We start from the raw sequence: 24062 nt of genomic DNA, 5'->3' as shown, positions 1-24062 counted from the left end.
CCTGCAACTGCCAGCTTCAAGCCTGGACCTCCCTCTGCCGCCCTGCTGCTAGTGAACACTGTGCTTTTGGCAATAGCCATTACAAGTGAGAAGCTGTTGGGGAAGGGGGGATCCCCTCTTCAAGGTATTCGTTGCAGATTTTCCTGGTTCTCTCTGATTGCAAGGCACTGGGAAGCCATTCATGTGAGAGCATATGTCCTTCATGGGCCCAGAACTCACTGAATATTGCTGGGAACAATCTGCTTTGTGAAAAAGTCATAGGAATAAGAGATGAACAGGTATGCCAGAGCCACCTTTTCTGCTCTTGTCGAGACAGAAATGTTCTCTGCACTAACACTGATTTGTGCAGAAATCATGAGTACAGTAAGAGCTTTGCCAATCGTTCTGTAATCGTGCTGCCTTTGCACAGCTGATGTTTTTTCCCAGATACTCTAATTGCATTTTTCATTTTGATCCCTAATGATGATGATTGTATCTCCTTGTAGCATATTAATCTCTTTGTCATCTCAGTATTTACACGCTGCAGACATGTTCATTTCTGGAGTCACCAGTCAATGTGCTGTGCTTAACTGTTCCAAGCTTTTTTCGTGTTCAGTCCATCCAGTTCCACTCCAGCTCAGCAGTGGCTGTGATAGTGAGGTGATAAGATTTAAATGGAATTTTACAGGTTTGTTTTGCAGTAGATGGTCAGAAAGAAGCCATGCAAATTCCCTGCTCAATTATATGCTGTTTTCATAAATGCATCCTATGATTATATTTAGCTTTGTTTCGCTGATGGAAGCAAAAGCTTTGCATTTGCTGCAGAAAACCACATAAACTATCTCTAATGTAACCTCTTTAGTATTACCACATTTTATAGATGGAGGTGGCTGAACATTACAGTGTTCCTGAAATGATCTTTGTGGCCATGACAGCACATTTCCAAGGTCACCTTTTTCAATTCCTTTTCAATCCATCTGTCTTCGGCTTTGCATGAGACAAAGGAGCATCTCTCAATGCAGAATGTGCATAAGTAGGAGAAGAGAGACAGGCAGAAGTTTGGGTTCTAGCACCATTCAGTTTGCCTGTGTTCATTAATACAATTGATCATTTTTCCCACTTTAGACATAATTAAAAACAAATATCTAAAATCCTACGGTGAAATTTTCCATGGCTTTGTTCCATGGAAGCCTTTGAAATCTCAGACCGTGGCAGTAGCTGACTTTAACAGCAACAGCTACGTAGGGAGAAGCACTGGAGCATCCAGTCTGGCCTTCTGCTTATCACACGCCACTGGATTGCCTTCAGGCATCCAGGGAGCCCTGTAGCTGCAGTGTGAGTAAGGCAGTGAAATTGTCAGCTTAAACTTGTGTTACTGACAAAGCTCAGGAAAGTATGAGGTGCCCTTAGTGTGTATCTCCTGTTGTAATGGGATAGACTGGAATTGGGTGAGGTAGCAGACAATGGGGCAGGCAGAATCCCATTCTGTCAACGCTTGGCACTGATTTTTGTCCTCTCTCTCTGCACAGCACATAGGAACAAGGTGTTGTGTCACCCTGCTGTATCTGCTGGCACACTGAGGAAAAAGTGCTGAGAACACATGGTAACTTCACAGCTGTTTCTGGCATTGCTGTCATCCATCCCTTTTTATAAAATATGGAGATTCCTTCTGAAAGTAAGACTAAAATATATACCACACACTGTAATAGTGTCTTTAAAAAGAAGCTCTGCTTTTATTCCAATGGTAGAACACAGTGACAGAAACAAGAAAGCTGGTGGGGTTCGTAAAGGTAAATGTAAGTGTTTATCACCCCAGAAGCCAGTGTATTTGTTTAAAATGCTGGATTTGATATAGAAATTACCTTTTTCTTATGAGTGTCTGGGCAATAATGTTCCCTGATTTCAGCAGCTGATCTTGTACTTTGTCAACAGCAGTTACTGTGTGCTGCTTTGTGCTGTCCTCTTCTGATCAGAAAACACGAGCATGTTGCTTCCCTGATGCTCTCTCTTCCCCTATCATCAGTTCATTTTCTTGTTTCCATTTCTTACCTTTGCTTTTCATCTTTCACTTTCCTTACTCCACTGATCCAACTGTTTTCTTTTCTGTTTGTCCTTGTATTTTATGTGCTGCTGTCCCAGGTTACCCAACTGAAGATGGGCAATGATGCATTTCTAAAAAGGCTTCCAGGAAAAAGCAGATGCAGCTGTAAGCATCTGTCAGTAAGTTGTTTTTTAACTACAAGTTCCAGTTATACCAAAGATCTGGGCTGCTTTTGCTTCTCATTTCAGTGGAAACCACCTCCCTTTTACTTTCCCAGCAGCAGTTTCATCAGCAGTGGCAGGAACACTGTTAGAGACAGGAGATGCAAGCAGTGAAGAGTGTTTTGAGACCACTCTTGATAAGAACTCTAGAAGTCAGATAACATTCATGATAAAAACAACTCCAGCAGCAGCTCTGTGTAGAAGCATAATAACAGTGTAATAACAGTGTAAGGGGGTGGCAAAATCAGTAGAGCCATAATTGATATTATTTAATCTGTGCTCAAGAGGAAGGCTTGCTCTTAAATATGACTTCCTTTCTTCCTGCACACTCCCCAGCACTCGTAGAAGAACTCAGATATTTCTATGGCATTTACATTACGTGGTTTGGATCTACATTTGGTTGACAGGCACAGATTGGCTTGTGAGTTGCCAGCCATTGAAAGAAAGTTCTCCCATCACAAGAGGAAAGGCTGTGATTATAAGAACGGAACCTGTTATGTGTGCATTAATGACTGTCAAGCTAGAGGGGAAAGCAATTCTAAGTCAGTTATTCTTCAGTAGATTAAATCCAGTATTTTCAGTGTAATGTGGCTCCTAGACACCCTCATTGTCCTCACTCCATGTGGAATTTGTCCATATAATGTTCACGTAGCTCAAAGCCGTGGGTCGTTCCTTGGTCTCTCAAGGAATTGCAAAGGGTGTATTTAAATCATTCAAGTTCCTGATGCTCTTAACAACTTAAAAGCAGTTGTCCACGATAGGAGGGCTAATTTTTAATTTTTTTTTTAAGAATGCATCTATCCAGAATGATGGCAGGCTTTTATATTCACAGCAGGGAGCACTGTGAGGTTTAAATATCCCTTTAATCACTAAGGATGTAATAAAAACAAGAAGAGTTCTTTGAGCTGCAGAGTGTTACCCAGGGAAAAATCTACTCTGGAGCTTACAAATGTGAGTTGAAGAGACAAACTGGGCAATAAAATCCACAACTACGGACCAAACCGGCTCAAAGTTGGTCTGTAGCTGCCCATCAGGAGCTGAGACTCGGAGGGGGAAAAAGGCCATTCAGCACCTCTAGAGCCATAAGAGCCAGGTCGTAAACATTTCACAATTTGCCGGGTAGGGGGAGGGAGCCGTGGGTCTGTGATCCTGCCTGAAGTCTGTGCCACGGCTACGGCTGCAGCAAAGAATGAGTGTGAGGACTTTGTTCACATGAGGAGAATGGAGGAAAAAATCTAGGCAGATAGAGATTGCAGCAAAGCAGTGAAGTGGGAGCTGTGCTTGGTTGTGTGCATGAATGTGGGTTTTTGACAGCCTCGTCTCACTGCAGCCTTGAGGGATCCTGAAATCTGACAGGTGCTGCTTTACTGTCACTGGTGATACTGGTGATTATTACCTGAATATGCACGTGGGCACCAGTGTCATTTTGCTACCAGGTGATGAACAAGTTGGGTGAGAAAAAGCACAGCTTGGATTCTCTCCGAGGACTTTTTACTTAATTGCCTAAATATTCCCAGCTCTTAGTTACTGGCTTCAGACTTCCCTACAGATTATATATGTCCCATCATAATACTCTGTATCAGCTTTCAAAAACTGCTTTGCAGGCTATCTCCATGGTTTGGTTAGACATCCTGTGGGCTCAGCTCCTTTCTTCGTGTGAGATGTAGGCAGAGGGTAGTATGTAACTGTGGCTATATAACTTCATAATTCTTTTCTAAGGAAATGATAAAATTATAAAAGGAAACAAATGCATTTTACTTTAGTAAAATGAAACAAAAATGCTTTGAATCCAAATCTGCTACATATGTTTTAACTGTTCTGTTCTCTCATGCTTTCTGTGGTGCTCGTTGTCTTTCTGAGCATTCTTTAGTCACTGGTGCTGCAGGAACTGAGCTCTGCTCTGCTCTGCAGAGCTCACAACAGTCTCTCTTTGAAGATGGTCCCTTTGATAGGGAGTTATACAGTTTATTGACTTCATGTTTTGATTAGAACCTTGCTGTGATAAACAGTATATGGAAACTTTCTTAGGAAACCGATGGAACAAATCTGTGTTGGCAAAACAAAGCAGCTTGCAAAATGCCTTGCATTAATTGAGTCTGGCTTTTTATCTGTTAATGTATTGACTCTATCAACACTTCTCACACCAACAGAAAGGATCCTTTGCAGAAACCAAAGTAGCATTACTGTATCTGCAATCTCAGAAATCCAAAAGTCTGGCTTTGGCCTGCTGCTTTTCTTGCAGAAGTGGTTTTTGTCAGGTTGCTGAAGTTCTGTTCAGCACAATCCATCCTGCTCAGGAATTTTTCCTGACCTCGATTCATGGTTAAATTGAACTGCCAGCAGTTCTTAAGCTCTGCATAATGTTTCTCTTCTTTTTCCTGCACGCACAATGTGTATCCATGTAAAAATACCGATGCACAGTGTTTGCCCAGAACTGCTTGCTGCCTGTTCCTGAGGCAGACCCTCCATGCCTCCTTGCAGGACCCCAGGCGTGTGAGGATAGAGCCTTCCCCGGGGCAGAAGAGGACCCACAGCACCATCGGCATTGTGCTGGGTGGCGCTTTGCTGCACAGCAGAGCCGTCCTTGCTGACTGAATGTGCTTTTTGTGGATTTGAGTGGGACAGAGTGCTGAGCTCTGTCTGGGAAGCACAATGGGCCGACAGGAAAGCAGTGCACCTAACATCAGGAGTCTGTGAAAACTTGAAAGAGCTCCAGACAGATATGCTTTGCATTTGACTCTGGACTGCAGCCTTTGAGGCCAAACTCAGCCTTCAGTGTTAAGTGGCTGTTAAGCATTTCCCTTCTTGTCTCAATGCTAACTAACTGCTGGGTGCATATTCTAGGACAGCTGGGGAGGGCGGATGTGATAAAGGGGAGACAGAAGAGCATCTTTTTAGTTCAGGAGCCACAGCTTTGTGGCCAGATACCTCAATCCACAAACCTGCAAGAGGAAAAGCCTGTGTTGAACATCTAATGCACTACTTTTCATTTGCATGGGCCACTTTCACATGTTCCCTTCCAAAAGAGATCCCCATCCCTGCTCAGGGGCATGGGCAAGCAGCCGTCCCTGCAGCACACTGTGTCCAGATGCCTGTTGTGAATTCGCGTTCAGCTGCTACCAACAGGTCCTCTCCAACCAACTGTTTTGTTTTACCAAATGTGATTTTGCTTTCTGAGAGCACAGGGAAGATTTGGGGGTAATACAGTGTGGGACTCAGCATGGGGCTTTCGGCCTTACAAAGGTCAGTCTGCTGTGGGGCCTCTTGCTGGGGTCCTGGGAGTGGAATGGCTGAACACAAATGCAGTGTAACACATGAAGACACCAAGCAACTTTTACCAGGAAAAACTCATTTGAACCATCTGCCACCGTGAGAAGATGCTGTGCTGTGGAAGCTGAAGTCAGTAAGTAACAAGGACAGGCAGTTGCACTCTTAGGCTGGCACAGCCTAGCAGCAATACTTCCATCAGTTTTTTTCCTCTGGATAAACACTGCTTTTCCCCACAGCCCTCCCTGTGCATAGCCAGGCCATTTGCTCTGTACACGTTAAACCTGTATCTGAGGGACAGACTGGTGGGCTCTAAAGCCAACTGGAGAGTTTAAGGCTGCTTCTTGTTTTTTAAGTATGAAAATAGGTAGCTATCTATTTATTTGATTCTGAGTCCCGTTAATGACACACTTTCTACATTTTCAGTGTTCATCCTCTGCAGATCAGATGGCAGAGTGTCCTTCATAAAGAGTTGCCAAGATGCTCCGATGCTGTGGCCTACATACACCAGGTGAAAATCTGCTGAGTTGCATTTAAATGACAGTAAGGCTATCCTCATGCTTCAGAGGGAAGTATTTCTTAAATGTAGTTAGCACTTCCCTGTGTTACTTTTGCTGGCTTGTACAAACTCAGGCAAACAACACTGCTTCTCGTGGAATGATTCATGTCCCACACTGGAAGAGGCCCATAAAGATCATTGAGTTCAACTGACTGCCTGACAGTAACTTTTACACCTTGTGCTTGATCTTGTTCTTAGGCCAGAATGGTGTCCTAGAAATTCTGCTGGATGGAGCTGGTGCAGCCACCTGCAGACTCAGATCCCAATAACCAGAGCCTCCCCCCAGCTGGCACACATGATCTTCTGTGGCTTGAGAGCTCCCATCGCCAGCCAACCAGGCAAAGAGATCACCTCATCTCAAAGGGCTCACAGTTCAGAAGGGAGAAATGGGGGAAGGAGTGCTAAGGGTTAATGCTTCACATGCAGGAGAACTGCCAGAAAACATTTGCCTTACTACAAAACACAGAGGGGAATGTTTCTTTCCTATCACCTCCTCAAAGAGGTGCAAAGCAAAAGCTCTTGGCTTCTGCTTTTGTCATCACTCATCCTCTCCCTCTGTGCTGCCCTAGCTCATCCTCTTCAGCACAGCAGAACCTCCTGTTAGAGCTAGGCAGTGCAGGATTTTTACCTGCTGCTTGCAGTGAGCTTTGAGCAGAGCTGTACATCGCTGACTTCTCACTGTGGACATCGTGCATCCCACCTCCGCTCTCTCTGCCTTCCCTTTCCTCCCCCAGCCCTCCAATTTGCCAATGAATTGTTAGACACCATTCACCTCTGACTTCCCAGCAAACAGCCCAAGGCATTCTGTGTCTAAGGACAGACAGACAGGAGAGTGATGTGCTAAATTCCCCTTTGGCGAGTAATGAATTTCACGGAGATTACTCCTTTAGCCATGCTTTCCAGGAATAATAACAAATTTACTTTTTTTCACTTTTAAAACCTCTCCAGTGCAACTAGAAGGGCTGGGAAATAGCTAGTTCTTAACTAGTCATGGGTAATTAATGGCTCCACCTTCCCCATCAATCAGCTGGGAAAAGACAAAAGGATTTGAGTGCTTGCAGCAAATGTGTGTTCTCCAGACATGTTGATAGGCAGTGTGCAAATGAAGTGGCAGCAGGAGACCATCTGATGCCTTTTCATGGAAGAAGCAGTAAGTCATGATACATCCCACGCTCCTGTCAGGTAAAGTCTGAAATTCCCAGTGCTGCTGCTGCTGCTGTGTGGTTTCTGACTGTGTGGGATGTGATCCATCTTAATAGTATCTTGAATCTGACCCAATTTTTGATCCATTTTCCCTTTTCAGATTCTGATTACAGTCATTGTTTCTGCTTTCTGCAGTTAAAATACTAGCATTGCAAAAGCAGGACATGGGAAGCAGATTGGATGCTGGCTTCCCTTCTGTGGCAGAGCAGAAAAGCATTTCTGCATCCTGTTCCATTTGTGTCTGGTAGTGACTCTGAGAGCACCAGCAGAGGAGATTTGACCTTAATACCATTCACAGTTGATCTTTTTCCTTCCGATTTGTCCTTTGACATGTGTAATAAATAGTCTTCAGTTGAACTACGAGTTATGTGACCCCACTACACGACAGCCTCCACCTCAGTGGTACTGAGACCCAGGTTTGGATTTAGCTGAAGAAAAGCCTGCAGTCTTCTGTGTTGCCTGGTACTTTAGAAGGGAGGTCAGGAAGGCCTTTGGAGGATGTGGTCCCACAAAGTTGCCAGGAGCCAATGGACGTCTGCAGCTATAAAACACTCCTCAGGACTTACCAAACTCTCCAGCTTCCTTCTTGCCACAATAAACAGTGGCCTTTCTTGTACTCCCTGCACAGTACTGCCTGAAATTCAAAGTAATGATGAAAAAGAGCCGTAATGAAAATCCTGTGAATAAATTCTTTGTCCTCGTTGCATGTGGTTGCTTTCCCTACTCCAGGAAGCACTACATGCAGAACTGAAGGGATGTTTTTCTATAGGAACTGACTGCAAACAAATTCAGAATGCTTTGCACATCAGTCTAAAAATCAGATGTCCCAATAATGTCATTAACTGAATAAAAAGTGCTTATTTTATTCTGAGCAAAACAAGACCATGAATCAGCTGCAGCCTCAGAGTGCTGCTCTTCGAGATGAAGCAGGGAACTCCTAAGTTTACTGTGCAGGATCCAGTTCTGGCCCATTGAGTCTGATATCCTGCTTTCGACCTCCTCTTTTTGAACTCTATATTTGACCTATAAATGTTAGTATAGCTGTTTCTATACGTGAATGCACCTCTTCACCGAGGTGTAGTGGCTGGTTTGTGACCTGAAGCATGAGGCTTGATTGCTGTCTTAGCACTTGTAAGCACTTGTAAGTACAAAAGCTAATGGTCACACTTGCAGAATAAACTAATTAAGGGAAAGCACTGCAGTCCTCCGGTTTGTGTGCAGCCTTTCATTCAGTAAGGGCAGGCCTAAATAAAACCTGTGCCTGATCCACGCTTCAGATTTTTAGGTCACTTGCACCAGTCCAGCTGAAGGAGGTTGGTGCCAGTAAAATGGTGTGTTAGCATAGCTGTGCTGTTAAAGCCATGCAGCTTTCATTGGCGAGGAGCTGCTGAAAAGATAAATTGCGAGCTTGAGGACGTCTGATGCAGCAGTGAGAGTCATGCCTGTAAGAAATGATAAAATAGGAAAATTAACTGTAGTTAAAGGCTGTGAATGGAGAGATTGGCTAGGTAGGTAGCCTTACCTGATGCGCTTCTGTTAGTGGAGAAGGCATCTTCTGGTGGATGCATACCTTACTGCAGCGTCTCCGTTTTGAGATGGTCTCAAACTTTAAGTTTTCCACAAGCTGTTAATCGCTCGGGAAGGAAACAGCTTCCTGGTTCTTCCACCTTTCCTGATCTGATATAAAGGGGTTCTGTGCTCTGGACGTGAGAGTTTTATCAAATCCTTGCAATAGCCAGACGGAATTATTTCCTTACTGGTTAAAGGGCTTTTAGGTATTTATTTATTTGTAGGTAAGTCTTCCAGTAGTGATTTTAGTCTATTTGTTTAGAAGTGTGTTAGCAGTAAATCAAGGTGCATTTCCCCTGTAGGGTTTCCTGTATGTCAAAGCCATGTTAATTCTCTTTGATTTTCTTCCCTTAGCCCCAGCCATTGCTGCAGATCCTTCCTCTCTTTGTCCCTTCGGACATCAAAGGATTGCAAGGGGACAGCCCTGGCGAGAAGCTCCTCCCTGCTCATTAGCCTCCATAAAACAGGAACTCACCTTGGCTAGCTGTGCTTGGAGTCCCATCCGCTTCTCGGTCACTCTTGACACTGGAACTCAGATGGAAGGGCTTTTGCTTGCTTCAGGACATCAGACCTGCTTTTGAACTGGACTATTGTGGCTCCCTTATTGAGAACTCTGGTGGCTCTCCTGGCTGTGTGACTTCCTAGACTCCACGTTTCATGGAAAAATGCAAGTTTTACCAGGTAGGTGCAGCTCTCCCTCCTATTCCATGTCGCGCAGAAAGGTCTTAGATTTATGCCAAAAGGGTGCAATAATTTTAGACAGTAAGTGCTCCTAGGGATACCAGTGCTTGTAATTGTGTGACTAGAGATAATAATAATTGTTATCATTACTGGAGTTTTGGGTGTTCTTTGTGAGCCTTGGAAGATGTTTTGCAAGTCAGTAGGTGTCCACTCACAGCTGTGCCCAAAATTCCCTTATTTGTATCGCCTTGTGCAATATAATCCTGAAGGATAGAGGTTTTATCTGCATATTGTCTGTGAAGTAGTGTAAGTTCCTTTGGGTTGAAGGCCACAGAAGGTTTGGAAATATTCCTTATTTTGCTAAGAGCAATTCAGATGCAAACTGTCCTTTTTGTCTATCCCTGTCTTTTTTCTGCCCTTTGAAAGTGAAAACCCGAAGGACACATAGCCTACAATTTCTACCATCTTTTTATGCCCAAACACAATGTCGTTTGTTTCCATAGGGTATTATTTATGTTTTTCTTCATCAGTCCTTCTCTTAACATACTATTAACCTCTTCTCTATGGGACATGATCAGACTGGGGACGATGACAGATGTGCACTGGGAAGCTGAGGACCAGACCAGAGGCACCACATTTGTCAGTATAGCTGAAACCCAGATTTAGCCCAGCGTTTTCCAATGCATTGCAAGGAAAAGACTGCTTATGTAGCTCAAGCATGCAGTTCACCTACACTGAGAGGTGGCTGGGTATTCTCAGCTTTTTTTTTCTCTGCTGTTGCAGTGTTGTTTCATGGGCAGAATACACATACAGTCACTCAGATAACTTCTACCTTCACCATGGTTTGGGGGTTTTGTCAAACCTTCCATGGGGTACAGATTCATGCTGCCACATCAAGAGAATTCTGACTTAAGAAGCAACAGTGCAGTTTCTCACTGTGTTAAAGATTCCAGCTGTTTCAGAAGTTACCTCATGTTCTTATGGAGCCACTTTTGGTGTACGACCCTACACAGCAGAAATAGGACTGCGTGCCTTTGAGAGGTGAAGCTGTAGCACTAGTAGTGCTTCTGTTAGAGCCAGAATCTTTGTGTTCTGGGAAACAAGGTGTCCTCCAAAGTGTGGAGGTGTTTCTTGGTGCTTTTAAGGTCAGAGAACATGGGTTTCTTTGGCCGTTGTCAATATTAATATATCCAGTAGCTTTATATATGTTTGTGTGTTCCTTCCCTGAGGATTCTAGGTAGCTGTTCACATTGGGCTTCTTCACGGAGACAAATTCAGCATCACCCAATTTACTCTAATTTCCCTTCCTCTCCTTTCCATCACCAAAATAGGAAAAAGGTATATGCAACCTATTGTAGTAATAAACCACAGCACAGACTGCTCTTATTTGTATCAGGACTTTAAAGAACAGCGTGGTATTGAGTGAAGATCTCTTAATTTTCAGTGCTGGCCTTTATCATAGCAGCTGTCTTCCCTTACAACCTCATGAAGTGTATGTTTTAGAACGTGCTACATGCAAAATGGTAACAGCAGTGATTGGTTTTAAGGTAATGTAGAACTAAAATTCTTGGAAGATGTTTAAATCTCTCTCAAACCATCCTTACAATAAAAACTAAACTACATAGAAGGGGAAACATCGGAAGTACAGACTTAATGCAGTTCAGTGCTTGGACACCTCACTGCAGACCTCTTTGTGCTGTAATTCCAGAGTCTTTGTGGATCTGAGCATGGCTCTGAGGTTAGCTGAGTGGGAGTGAATTCAGAGCACCTTGCAGGCCAACTTTTGGCTCTGCCAGGCAAATCTGAAGTCTGTCCTGCGAAAGGATCCATCACTGCAGACTCCCATTGAAGCCAATTGATGTGACTTTGTGCTAGCTGTGTGCCTCTGTTAGCAAGCTCATACCTTTGTATGCAAACTGTTCATATCCTGTTTCTCAGCCTCAGACAGGGCACACAAAACCTGTGACAAGAAGGACGTTAGCAACATTTTAAAGTCTTTGCTGCAGTGTTGATTGTGTGCCTGGCTCTTGGTCCTCGTCACTCATACAGGTTCATTGGTGAAACCAGGTTACAACATCTGCCTTTGATTTTTAATTCAGTGTAGAACTTTTGCTTTAGTTCCTTTTGATTTGTTTGGAAGTCTCTCAGTGAGGACCCCTGAGATCTGCCTTGTTGCAGGCTCATTTAATGGCTTTGGAATTTGCTTACAAAAATGTTAATTGTAAAATTCATTTGGGGGAAGGAGTGAGCATCTGTCGAGCTAATCAAAATCTGTTTGCATGTATTTGTGACTGCATGACTCCTGTGGGAAATCAGCCTGATTTTATTGTAACTCCTTTGGATACACGCGCTGCGCTGAGCTCCCAGTGCATCGTCTCGTGGCACTTTCATGTCTTTGCAAGAGGATATGAGGGAAGCTTTAGTAAGAAGATGTTAACAGGCTAATCTTAGCGGGCAGACTAGGTGTCACTTCTTAGCCAGTTCATTAATGTCGGATCAAAGCAGAAAAAAGGGTAAAGGCAATTTTTTTTAAATGCCTAAAGACCTTTACAGATTGACAGAATTATGTGTAAGTGTTTCTTAATTCCTGATAGAGGAGGCTACCATCAGGTTGCTTTTGTGGACGTGTGTCACTTTCAGGAAGAAGCTGTTTTCTCTGGAAATAGTTGCCTTCTTTCCATGACTGTTCTCTTAAAGGTGTGACCTAAGGGGAAAAAAAAGAAAAAAGATAAAATCCCTTATTTCTGATGTGCTCTGAATAAAATTCAATCCAAGCTAATAGGCAGAGAAGTTTCTGTCTTTAACAAATAGCCAAGTGTGGCTGATAATGCATGGCCAGGAAAGCTGACAGCTGTGTGCTGCTGAAGAGAGCACCTTCCACATGAGCATCTTGGTGATCTCCATCTCAAGTCTGGTTAAGACCATTCTTTTCTTTTTTTTTTTTTTTGGAATATTCAGCTCTGTCTCCTCCCTTTTTTGTCTCCTCTCACATGTGAACCTCCTGTCTGCCCCTTCATAGTCCTCTGCAGTGATTTTTTACCTCTGCTGCTAACCAGCTATCTGTTGTTTTCTCCCCTTGTGTGCTGCTACGCTTAAAATATTTCCAATCCTTTCAGCTTTCATTTTATTCTTTTGGTGAAGTGTTTTGTGTAACCTGTTCATACCAGAACAGGAGAAAAAGCAGATTGTGGCTACCCACCTGTCTGACTTGCAGGATAAAAGAATTAGGCTGGGTTTGTATAACACACAAATCTTTACAAAAGAACTTACCAGCTAAAGCCAAACCTGTTGAGCAAGCCTTTATGCCTTTTGAGCCTTCTAAGCAACAAGAATAGCCTTGGAAGGAAGATAATGGATTTTGCTTTAGAGTATTGTTGTGGCACTGGTTCTTGGCATGCTTCCTGGGTGAAATCACAACATTCACTTACCTGAGCTGAACCAGCGCTGTAGGCTGCGGTGATTTGGGGCTGACAAGTCCCATAGGAGCATATGGCCAGAGCCCATCTGTTACAGCAACGTGTGGAATTTGGTAGCATTGGGTACTGGAACTGGGAAGGCCGACTTGAGTGCTGCTTCCTAGAGCCCGATGGGTGAGCAGGAGAAGCTGTTCTGTGCTGGTGCCTTCCTGCCCATCTGAAGCCCCTGTTTTCTCTCTCCCTGGTAGACATTAAAGCACCATGTGAAGCACTTGCATCCCCCAGCCTGGAGCCCTACCCGCAGAGCTCCATCACGGTCACCCTGGAGGACATGGGTCTCTGGATGAAGTTTCATCAGATAGGGACAGAGATGATCATCACCAAATCTGGCAGGTGAGGGGACCAGGACAGCTGCCCACGCCGCTCCCTTCTAATCTGTTTGCAAAACTCTGAGCACTCTTATTTCACTTGGTGACCCTCAGGCTTGTAGCCAGTTGTTTGCATCTCCCTGCCTCTGGCACATTTTCAGGCTGTACTGGAGATCCAAACTGCAAAGTGCAAAAGGTCATCGTGGGGCTGATGTGCTGAGAAATCTCCTCTGCTCTTATCTCAGTACTTAACACTGATGTTCTTCCTGTTGCTGTGCTGTTGCTCTGGGAAGTGCCCTGGGCTTTCTTTGCCTCGGTCACAGGCAGCAGCATAGGAGCAGTCAATACCTGGTGTTGATTCTGCATTTGCAGATGAAAATATGGCATATAATGCTAAGCAGGCTATTCTAAGTCTGAGTCATGTTGGAGCTTGTGGTGAAAGAATACAAAATAGGGACATTTTGTGTCAAAGCTGCTGGGAGCTAAAGTAATCCTGCTGGTAGGAAGAGAGTGTTGAGGCTTTTCTGCAGAGTCAGAAGATGAAAGTGGCAGTGGGGAATGCTGGAATGGAAAGGAAGATGTGCTCCTAGGTGTGCACAGCCCACGCTAGAAAATGCTTTAATCTGTGCTCCCGGTCTGTGGTAGCTGCATGAAGCAGCTGCATGCAAATTCCACTTATTTTCTTTAAGTTTTCCACTGCTGCAATGCAGGAATTGGAGGCACAAAAGCAATAACAATGTCAGGCCATTAAAGACTGCTGCCATGTTAGTGCCTATTCCACCTAAACCCATGGGACTGGATAATCAATACATCAATGAGATTGTAAAAACATTTGGTAGCTGGCCTGTACAAATACCACTACCAGAACTTTGTGCAGCAGTGAGTAAACATGACCTGCTGCTTCTGTAGGTCGTTAAACAGCATTTGCTAAGTACAGAAATTCTTACATTCATTTCTCCTTCAGACGAATGTTTCCACAATGCAAAATCAAAGTCTCTGGCTTAATCCCATATGCCAAGTACCTCATGCTGGTGGATTTTGTGCCTGTGGACAACTTCAGGTACAAGGTAAGCACTTTAGATGATAGAAGTTGTGCTTTAATTCCATTTTTGTTTGAAATAGATTAATCTTTATGCTTCAGTGGCCAGGCTGATAAATAAATAGTCTTTGGACGACATTCAGAAGTAATTGGTGGATTTTCTGCCTCTCTGGAGCTATTTGTCACTTTTGCTTGGGGAGCAGCTGAAAAGGTAACTGATCTCTGTTGTAACTGGTACAGTTTTGATCATGATTAATGTCAGACTTCTTTGATGGCCACTGGGAAAAAGGGAGGAAAAATGAGGCCCAAGCTTGGAGCTGTTTTGGTAAAACAATCATGGCTCTCAAGTAATCATCTGCTGCTTGTTAGGATTGCATGCCTCAGAGGAATCCTCCACATCAGACAGAGAAGCGGAGTTGCCAGGGCTATTTAAAATAAGTCATTTTTTTAAGCTCTAGCTTTCCATCCTTCTCTTTACAGTGGAATAAAGATCAGTGGGAAGTTGCTGGAAAAGCAGAGCCCCAGCTCCCTTGTCGCACCTACGTCCACCCGGATTCCCCAGCTCCTGGCAGCCACTGGATGAAGGAACCTGTCTCTTTCCAGAAACTGAAGCTCACCAACAACACTCTGGATCAACATGGGCACGTAGGTTGTTGCTGGCCTTTGTGCCACGCTTTCTTGGAATTCATTGCAGGTCGGTGTAAAGTGAAATAAGTGTGAAACATCAGATCATGTGGAAATTAAAAAGATATCCACGTGCCCTCTCTTCCTTCCTCAGTCCAGCCCTCCTACCTGCCTGCTAGGGAAGGTGCTAACCCGTGCTGTCTGTATGACTTTGCACAGCATGTTAGCAGCAGTTGCACATGGAAACCTTTGCCTTTGTCTCTGTGCCAGATCATCCTCCACTCCATGCACCGTTACAAGCCTCGCTTCCACATTGTGCAGGCAGACGACCTCTTCAGTGTTCGCTGGAGCATCTTTCAAGTCTTCAGCTTCCCTGAGACTGTCTTCACTTCTGTTACAGCCTACCAGAATGAGCAGGTAGCGTGCGAGTCCAAAGCATTGCTAAGTACTTTGTCCTTAGAAATCTTGCATAGGAAGGTGTCTCCTCCAGAGCAAATTAACTTGGGTGTCTGTGATGGATAAAGGAAGAAAAATAGGCAAAATATGGTTCTTGCAGAAAACGTCTAGTGAAGGATGGCATTAATTGTGCATATTAATTGCATGAAATGCACTGTCAGTGACTAACAGAATCCCAAAGGTAGCAAAAAGTACAGACAGAAGTCCAGATATTAGGTATTCACCCTTTATATTTCTCTAGTTACATGAATCCCATCCAAATTCCCACTGACCCTGGGAAAGTCAATTCTCTCTGCAACTCGCTCATAGAAGGAACTGCTGGGAGAGCTCAGATACTATGCCAGGGGCATCCTCCAGCCCCCTGAAAAAGCTGGTGTAGTAAATACCAAGATGAAGATCTTGAAATAATGAAGATCCCAACCAGAACTGAATCCTGGTCTTTTATTTTAAGATCACAAAGCTGAAGATTGACAACAATCCATTTGCTAAAGGTTTCCGGGAGCATGGGAAGAACACTCGAAGGTAAACTGTTTTTTCATCTCAACTTATGTATAACATGAGTTTATCTGAATTATATCCAAGTCCATGCAGCAAAATAGAGCAGCTAGCTCTGCAGAGCATTTTGCTTTGCACATTGCATTTATTTGTATGTGGGAGTGATGCTGTGTAGCACCCCCCCCCCCCAGAGACTTGGGGAACGGGAGGAAACAGAATTTCCTACAGAAATATGAGAGATGTGACAGATTTGAGACCTGCATTCCATTGCAAATTGGGTCTAGACTGCAGTGATAAAGAGAGACCACAGTAGATCCTTCTGTCCCTGTGAGATCAGCTTAATTCTCACGTTGGAAGACTCTCACATCTCCTTTCCTCTTGTGTGGAAAGGTGTCTCTACCAACAGGAAATTTTGTCTGTGGGATGGAGGTTGGATGCCATCGAGATGAGATGAGATGGTGAGATGATCTGTCTGCTCTGAGGGCAGCCACTAATTAATGCTGAAAGAAATAACCCTGAAGGAAACCCGTAGACTGGTAACAAAGAGTTTTCCAACCAGAAAATGGTATAAAAATATCTGAGATTTTGTTTTGCGTGCATGAGAAGAAAATCTTATTTCCTGATGAAAAAAGCCAGAAGTGATTCTTTTTGAAAATGTCAGGGATGTTCTTTCTGCTCTCAACAGGACTGTTTCTGACTAAGCTTAGTGTTACTGTCCACTTTGGAAAAAGGCTGCTTTCAAGCAAAATGCCCACCGTATGTATGCCTGTATGTACAGAATGTGCATCCAGCTTTGGAGTGTGCTTACAAACTGTGCTGAAAGCTCCACAGCTGAGATTTCCATGCTATTTTTGACTTTTGTATAAGCAAGAAAGGGGCAGCAACTCCCTTTCCAACTTATCCCCTGTATTCTGTGGGGTGAGAGCTCTCCTGGGAGCACATGCAGCGTTGGTTAACTCCACAATTCCACTCTGGCACACATTATTCCCTGTGGACATGTCGTGTTGGTTTGCAAGAGGGTGTAACATGCAGAACATCAGAGCTGTTCATCCCACCTTTTGTCTTCCCAGGCCTTTGTCCTGCATCCCTTGCATACTTATCTAGGTAGAAAGCTAACTTACGACCTAGTCCTGTGCACTGTTTCTTTCCCAGGGAAGGACGAGCCAAATCCCAGAAACCAAGTCCAGCCAAGGGCCAGAAGAGAAAACTCCCAGAGGAAAAGGAGTCTGGTGCTGAGGAACGTGGTAATTTTAACAAGAACAAACCCAGAGTCAGTCACAAGCTGTGCCTAAGCCACAGGGGGGATAAGAGGCAGTGGCATACCTCTGATGTTCCTCACTGGGGAGAGTGGTTTGGGCAGAGTCCCTAAAGGCTGCTGCATAGATCTTTGCACAGCTGGAAAGTGGTGCTGACTCCCTAATTCAGGGAGACAGCTTTTAGGAGAATGAGCCAACAAATGATGATGGGAACCCTCTGTGAGGCCTTTGCCTCTCTTAATTTCTGCCTGCAGTCTCCACACGTGCATTCAGTTTGTCTGTCTCAGGATTAAGTCTCTGCATATGGTCCACAGGAGCCTGCTCACATCTCCTGTCATTAGTGACTCCTCCCCAGCTCTGCTGCTCCAGCCTTGCTTTGTGACTGCATGTGATTGAGGGCTGTGCTCTCGTAATGTTTTCTCTTCAACAGTGACACCATCTTGCAGTGTCACCCATGGCTTTCTTCTGCCTGTCTGCCTTGGTTCTTGTCTGTGCAGTTGTGTCAACCCTGGTGCTTGTGCAGCTGTGTTGTGATGCAGATAGGGAACTGATCTCATTTAAAAATAATCTTTGCTCTTTCTGCTAGCTTATCTTTAAGCTTGATCATTCCTTGCTAGGGTGAGGGAATGGGGCAGAGCTGAAAGCCACAGTGTAAGAGCAGAAAGAAGCAGCATAGGGCTAGTTCTTTAAGTCCTTTAAGGCAGTGTGGCTGCAGAAGAGGTAATGGTGTGTTTCCTTCCCCCATCCTGCAGTTAATTCAGCTGCTAATAGAACACTGTGAGCTCCTACTCTCTCTTCCCCATTCTCACTTTTTTTCTGTTCTTTCTTTCCCTACTGTGAGTCAGATTTTGAGAAAGATGAGAATGTGGATGTGAAGGAAGAGAGTAACCCCATCGTGGTCAGCAGTGGATATCCCTTCTGGATCTCAGAGCAGAACAGCAGCCATGCCTTTCCTGCAGCATCACCAGTGCCAGCTGAACAGAGGGAGGGTCCAGCCAGGGAGCAGCAAGTGCCCACACCATCCTACCAGACATACCGGTGAGTCCTGTCTCCTGGTGCTCTTGTCATAAAGCCGCTCTTTAACTGATGAGATTCCTCCTCTTTTATAGGTTATTTCCTAAGGAAAAATAGCCAGTGTGAGTGAGAAGGCTGTTTTTCTGTTGATGCTTTTGTGATAGGTGCTAGATCAGTGTGGAGATGTCTCTGTAACAAAGCCTTTCTGTTTTACATGCATTCTGAGCATATTCATGTTTTAGTAGTGCTCTTTATTTCCCTGTGATGAAATGCTTTCCTACCCAACTCTATGTAACAGAACTTGCCTGTCCTTCGGGGGAGTGGAGGACTCCAGTGATTGTTCCTTCCTTCCTGAGTTGGAGTGAATGGGCTTACCTTCTATTGGCACTAAATTTTTCAGAGTGAGCAGGACTTGGACTAAAACCCATTTTTACAGTAAGACAAAGCTGTAGATATGGGAGAGTTAACGTGCCATAAGCCAACACGTGAAGTTGGAGAACCCTTTTCAATATGTGTGTAATTCCATTGGAGTACAGGATGGCTCACCTGCAAGCATCTTCACATGATAAATGAGTGTGAAATAGCTGACACACTGTAAATTCCCACCCCAGGCCAAGTCTTCTAGGTACAAGGCCCTCGCAGGGAATACAAAGAGCTAGGTTGTCTTTGTAAGGTGTGCTTGTTTTGAATGGAAAGCGGGTGTTTGAAATGGCAGGGGAAGAGGGCAAGCTCTTTCCCTGGGGATCTGTGTGTGTTTTCAGTGGTTTTCTGCTGCGCTGGGTTTGACTCGCTGCTCTCTCTGCCTTGGGGAACAGGTTCCACGAAGCTGGGGACAGCCAGCAGCTCCCCAGCCGCGACGTCGCCGCCTTGAACGACTTCCGAGCGAGGTGCCACCCCTTGGATCTCGCCTCAGTGCCTGAGCATGATTCCAAACAGCTCCCAGAGGGCTTCACCAACCTGCCTCCACTGCCCCCACCTCTGCCCCCTCCCCAGGACTACACCGGAGTGGTGAACATGGCTCTGGACTCAGTGGGGAAACCTGGAGCTCGAGCGCCCGTGTACAGTCCTTATGGCACTGAGCAAGGCCTTGGGCAGTGGATGGTGCCACCCCACAGCCAGTACAGGGCGATGAGCTACTCAGCCTTCTCCACAGATTACAACACACAAGGGGCTTCGGGACATGCCCACGGGACCATGGCAGAGTGGAGCCAGTACCCACTGTTCCCCTATGCCTGCTGGTAAGCAGGGAGGATCCTTCCCAATGAAAAGACTGAAAGAAAATTGTAAATGAGAACAAATTTGTTCTGGGGTGTTAACCTTGAAGCCTTGTTTATAGAAGGCAAAGAGGCATTGCTGCAGATGGTGGCACGGGATGCCTTCACTTCCTTGTCTCCTTGCACAACAACCCTCATGGTACTTCACAAGCAGCAGCTATACTTCTAGCAGTCCCAGCTGTGTCAGGGCACGTCTGGCTCAATCTGTGTGTGTTCTGCAGTGCTTTTTCTCCAGCAGGAATAGGAAACCTCAGGAACTGTGAGAGCAGCAGTGAAAGAGCTGTCGACCTCTGTCCCAGGTGCTTGCATTTGGCAGTTTCCAAAATCCCTTCTTCCCAGGACGTGTGTGCAAGGAGATAGGGGCTGAGGAGTTTCAGTAAGCCAGGCCAAGAAGCTGTAGGGGATTTTTGCAAGAATGAGCCAAAAAAGCAATTCCAGTGACCCCTTGAGCGGGTTCATCACTTAGTATAGTCAAACTAAAGTCTTGCCTTCTTTTCCAGGAGCATATGACAGCAAAACATGCAGTGGTACATGTGGCTGTGGATCATGCAGGCAGGGAAGAGCTTGTCTTCTGCATGAGAACCAGCAGCAAGGCTCTGTGTTGTGTCTGTGTCCCTCATGCCCACCCCTCTCCCATCTTCCCTAGATTCGAGGTTAGTGAAACACTTTTCTTTCTGCTGGTGGTGGAGGGACATTGTTCACAGAATTCAGGGCTGCTCCAGGGCTCTCCAAAGGCCTGTGCTTGCCAGGAATAGCAGTGCTGGCTTTGACACTCCAGCCTCTGTCTTTTGAAGGGAAAGAAATCTTTCACTGTGAACTTCTTCTTCCACCTCCAGCCACCAGTGAGGAATATAATTTATAGCTGTTGTTGCTGTGCTACGAAAGCTTTGCCTATAGATGCTTCTGACCAGTCTTGTGTCATTCATCAGCCACATACTTTAAAATAATGAACACCACAGGCACCGAGCCACATGCTGCACTGCTCCCTGATGCAGTGCTGGGTGCCTCCTGGCTTCTCAGTGCCATCTTCTTGCAGGCTCAAGGATCTGCTTCAGTGTCACTTCCACTGTCAGAACAGTTTGACCTTTGTTACTGCTGTGGTCCCCTCTCCTGGAGGAGCTGTGCTGTCAGTGAGCAGCCCATGGCCCTGTGTGGCAGAGAGTGTTAGAAAGGGATAGTGTCCCTTCCTGCCAAGTTGCCCTGGCTGTGTGCTCCTTTTTGAGATAGGCCTTTTGCTTCTGAGGGAGGACAGAAGTGTTCCGCACTGCTATGCAGAGAACGTTTTCTTGTAACACTTCAAATAAACTGCTCTGTAGTGCACAGCCATCAGCAGGCAGTGAGGTGTGTGTGCCAGATGGCGTTCTCTGCATGCCCTGTGCAGCAGTGTGTGTGAGCAGAGCAGGGCAGCTTTGTGACTGCTGGTGCATCAGGAGTGGTGTGCAGGTGCATGCTGCTCTGCCTGGGTGCCAGCCCTGCACAGCATACGGTGTGGAACTGTGTTTATTGCTGTTAAAATGACTTTGAAAAGTAGCCCTGCACGTTTGTGAAACTCAGCTACAGTGACTGCTTCCTTATTTAAGTAGAGTACTGCTAATTGGTCTGTACTGCAGTGATGATGCGTGCAGAGCAGCTGAGTGAGCAGAGGTGGTCAGTGAGGTTCCCCACAATGATCACTGCCAAGAAAACCTGAACTAACACCCCTGGCTGGTTGGTTAGCTCTGCTTCTTTGTCTTTGGAGAGCTAGATTGTATTTCCCTCTGTCATAGGCTGATAGTGAGCATGGCCAACTGAAGAGAACAGGCAGCACAGGGAAACCCGGGTGCCAGCAGGATAGTGAGGTGCTGTATCAGACGTCAGCATGGCTTTGGGAGAGCTGCAGTTGGTGGGGCTGGTTTGGCTGTGCAGGGTGAGCCTCAGCCTTGTGCATAGGATTGCTGTTAATTACTGCCTGCTGTTGCAGCAGGACTCCTCGCCCTGCTTCCGTGAATCACCCACCTTATTAGCCAAGTACCTTTGCTTCCACACTTCTGTCTCTGGTTAGAGGCTGCAGCTCTGCTGTTTGCTGAAGACCTGACACACGTTGCCTGTAGCTGTGTGCTCTCTGTTGGTGCCGCCTCCCTTTGCAGCTTCCCCTGTCTTGTTTTCTTCAGCTGTGGCATTTAAAATCTGTATGAGCTCGACTGAAATACTGTTTTTGCACGCATGTGAGATAATGTAATGCGTCTCTGACAGCTTCAATAAAAGGAAATGAGACGTGCGGAAGGCAGGCCATTAAGAGCAATAAAATAAACTCGAAAGTGTGGTTTTTTGTGCATCTCTTTCAAGCACACTACTGGCTCCACTTCAATCCTGTTACCTGGGGCCAGTTCCTACATGACACATGCTGTTGATCTCAGTGTTCTTTGTTCTCTCAGTGTATTCGGAGAGCCCCAGGTTGCCTGCTTGCATTGCTAGATATGACTCAGTCTCTTGTACTAATTCTTTGCTGCAAATACTTTATTTTCTATACGTTTTTACTCTTCTGCAGAGGAGTTACATAAGGATGAGAACAAATGGACTCTAAATGGCATCTAGGTAAATTTCCTATGGGAAATAAAGATCCTGATTTACATTGCATTGTCCTACTGGTTTTTGCAACCTTAAGCCTTGTTTGAGGCTGCTTCAGTGCAGGTAGGAATGGCAGAAAGATGTTTTCTTGCTGCCATTTTCCTACCATAGACAGGCATTGCCTGGTGGCAGCTGCAGGCTCAGGAGGGGCACTGTGATGATGCTGCCCCATAACCCACACCGTGCCTGCTCAAAAGACACCATGTGTCCTCCCAGTAGAGCAGTTCCCCCTCACCTGGCTGTGGGCCATGCATTCAGGCAGCCCCAAGCCGTGCAGAAGGAGCTGCAGTGTCCATCACTGGATCCTCTGTGAGTGTCCTGCCATGCATTTCCTGCTTTCACCCCTACCCTGGGTCACCTTAAAGGAGGCCGAGCAAGCAGCATCCACCCCTTTTCAGGAACAACAACATTCTTTGAGTCAAATGGTTTTTTATTACAGAACTTAAAAGCCACTTAATTCGCAAACACCGGGTTGGGGTCCCATATGGAGCCTCCTAGCAGGGGGGAGTGCAGCATTTGGCTGACAACAACAACAAACAGCAGCCATCTCCCACCGTGCAAAGCTGTACCAGCACACAGCCCACCACCTCCCTGTGCCCACAGCTGCAGTAGTGCTGATGCTGATGCCTCCAGGTGCACAGGGTGCAGGTGTCTGCTCTTAGCATCCCGCCCTCACCCAAACCGTGCAGCAGAAAGGAACATAATGGGTTTTCCCTGAAGGACGAGGAGTGGGTGTTCTGCTGAACTTTCCCCCTCTGCACTGGGTGGTGTTTGCTCCACAGCCTGCCCTGAGGCTGTCTAGGCTCCTGTAGTATTCAGAGTGGTTTTGCTGCTGTTTGTTGTGCTTGTTTCTGCTTTTTCTCCAGGGCTCAGCCCTTGGTTTTCCAGCAGGTGTGCTCCTGGCCAGACTCCTCCTACAGCTCCAGGTAAGCTGGTTTAGCTGCTGTGCTTTGTAGAGCTGTAATGAGATATGAGTGTGGTTTCTTGGGGTTACAGCCAGCGAGAGAAAGTCAGGCATGGGTAGCAGCAGCTTGTAGGCTGCCAGCAGAATACTAAGCAAGCTGGAAAGTATTTCTCCTCCACAACCCGTGCTCCTTGCAGCATGCAGAGCGCACTGCCCAGAACCAGTGCTGTAGTATTGAGCTCTGGGCCTGAGCAGCAGCTTTAGACAACACCTTAAACAAGTGTGAAGCAGTTCTTTAATGCAGTGGTAACAAGAGGCCCTGCAGCCATGACTAGCAGCCAGTCACCACGTGTGCTGCTCTGCTTGATTTAGTGTTGTTCCTTTTTTGTTTTTCCAAGTGATGTGAGTTTTATGGCACTTTGCTGTATGGTGCTGAATTGCCTCTGACACTTCTGTAATACTCCTCTTTTTTTCCTTGTATGTGCAGGTGTATGACTGCAGCATTCCTGCCCAGACGGTGCCCTGCTCGGTGAGTGTAATGGATGGGTTTAATCTCCATCCCCTACAGCTCTTTGGGGGCGTGCTGAGATTTGTGTATCTTTCTCTCTGACTTTTACTGAAGAGGGAAAACTTTGTGCATCTGGAAAGGAGAACCAGAGAGGGCTGCTAGTAGCACAGGGAGGCACACCACAGCCACTCAGCTGGATATAGAGCATGGCTCAGGTCTGCTGTCCGTGTCCCCTGTGTGCTGGTACTGCTGCTCCTGCAGTGCTGAGCTGTGGGCCTTGTAGCAGCTCAGGAAGCACTCTGCAGTCTGGCTTTGGCTCTGCCTCCCCATCTGGAAGGGGCTCTGTGGAGGGTGAGGTTTCAGGGTAGCTCAGACAGCCAGCAGCATTCAAGTGAGGGTGGAATGAGAACTGACGCAGACTCAGTATATGTTAGTCTGCACTTTGAGGCATCCCCAGCTGTAAGGCTCAAGGGAGTAAGAACAACAGGCAGCTGAGCAGCAGAGGCATCCACAGCCATAGGGGTACTCTCAACACTGTGCTGAGTGCTACTGATGTGCCTGCCATACAGCCCTTAGGGGCA

General features: G+C 45.8%; 1 protein-coding gene across 1 annotated transcript; it reads left to right on the top strand.

Annotated features, from left to right (window-relative positions):
- On the top strand, positions 1-22041 carry LOC125701866 (T-box-containing protein TBX6L). The gene is made up of 12 exons (XM_048964418.1): positions 1-85; positions 1509-1654; positions 2119-2199; positions 9194-9520; positions 13185-13329; positions 14269-14371; positions 14824-14988; positions 15238-15384; positions 15875-15945; positions 17071-17162; positions 18020-18212; positions 19004-22041. Exons 4-12 carry the CDS (start codon positions 9505-9507, stop codon positions 19428-19430), a joined length of 1359 nt encoding a protein of 452 aa, XP_048820375.1. The 5' UTR covers positions 1-85; positions 1509-1654; positions 2119-2199; positions 9194-9504; the 3' UTR covers positions 19431-22041.
- Positions 22042-24062: the final 2021 nt, after the last annotated feature.

The sequence above is a fragment of the Lagopus muta genome, chromosome 17 (genome assembly GCF_023343835.1).
Source record: "Lagopus muta isolate bLagMut1 chromosome 17, bLagMut1 primary, whole genome shotgun sequence".
Taxonomy (NCBI): Eukaryota; Metazoa; Chordata; class Aves; order Galliformes; family Phasianidae; genus Lagopus; species Lagopus muta.
The sequence above is the reverse complement of the archived record's forward strand: the minus strand, read 5'-3'. Positions and strand labels throughout refer to the sequence as shown.

Coding starts and splice junctions, on each gene's coding strand:
- LOC125701866 (XM_048964418.1), top strand. Junction 13,330..14,268: donor ATCATCACCAAATCTGGCAG/GTGAGGGGACCA, acceptor TTTCTCCTTCAG/ACGAATGTTTCCACAATGCA. Junction 15,946..17,070: donor CATGGGAAGAACACTCGAAG/GTAAACTGTTTT, acceptor TTTCTTTCCCAG/GGAAGGACGAGCCAAATCCC.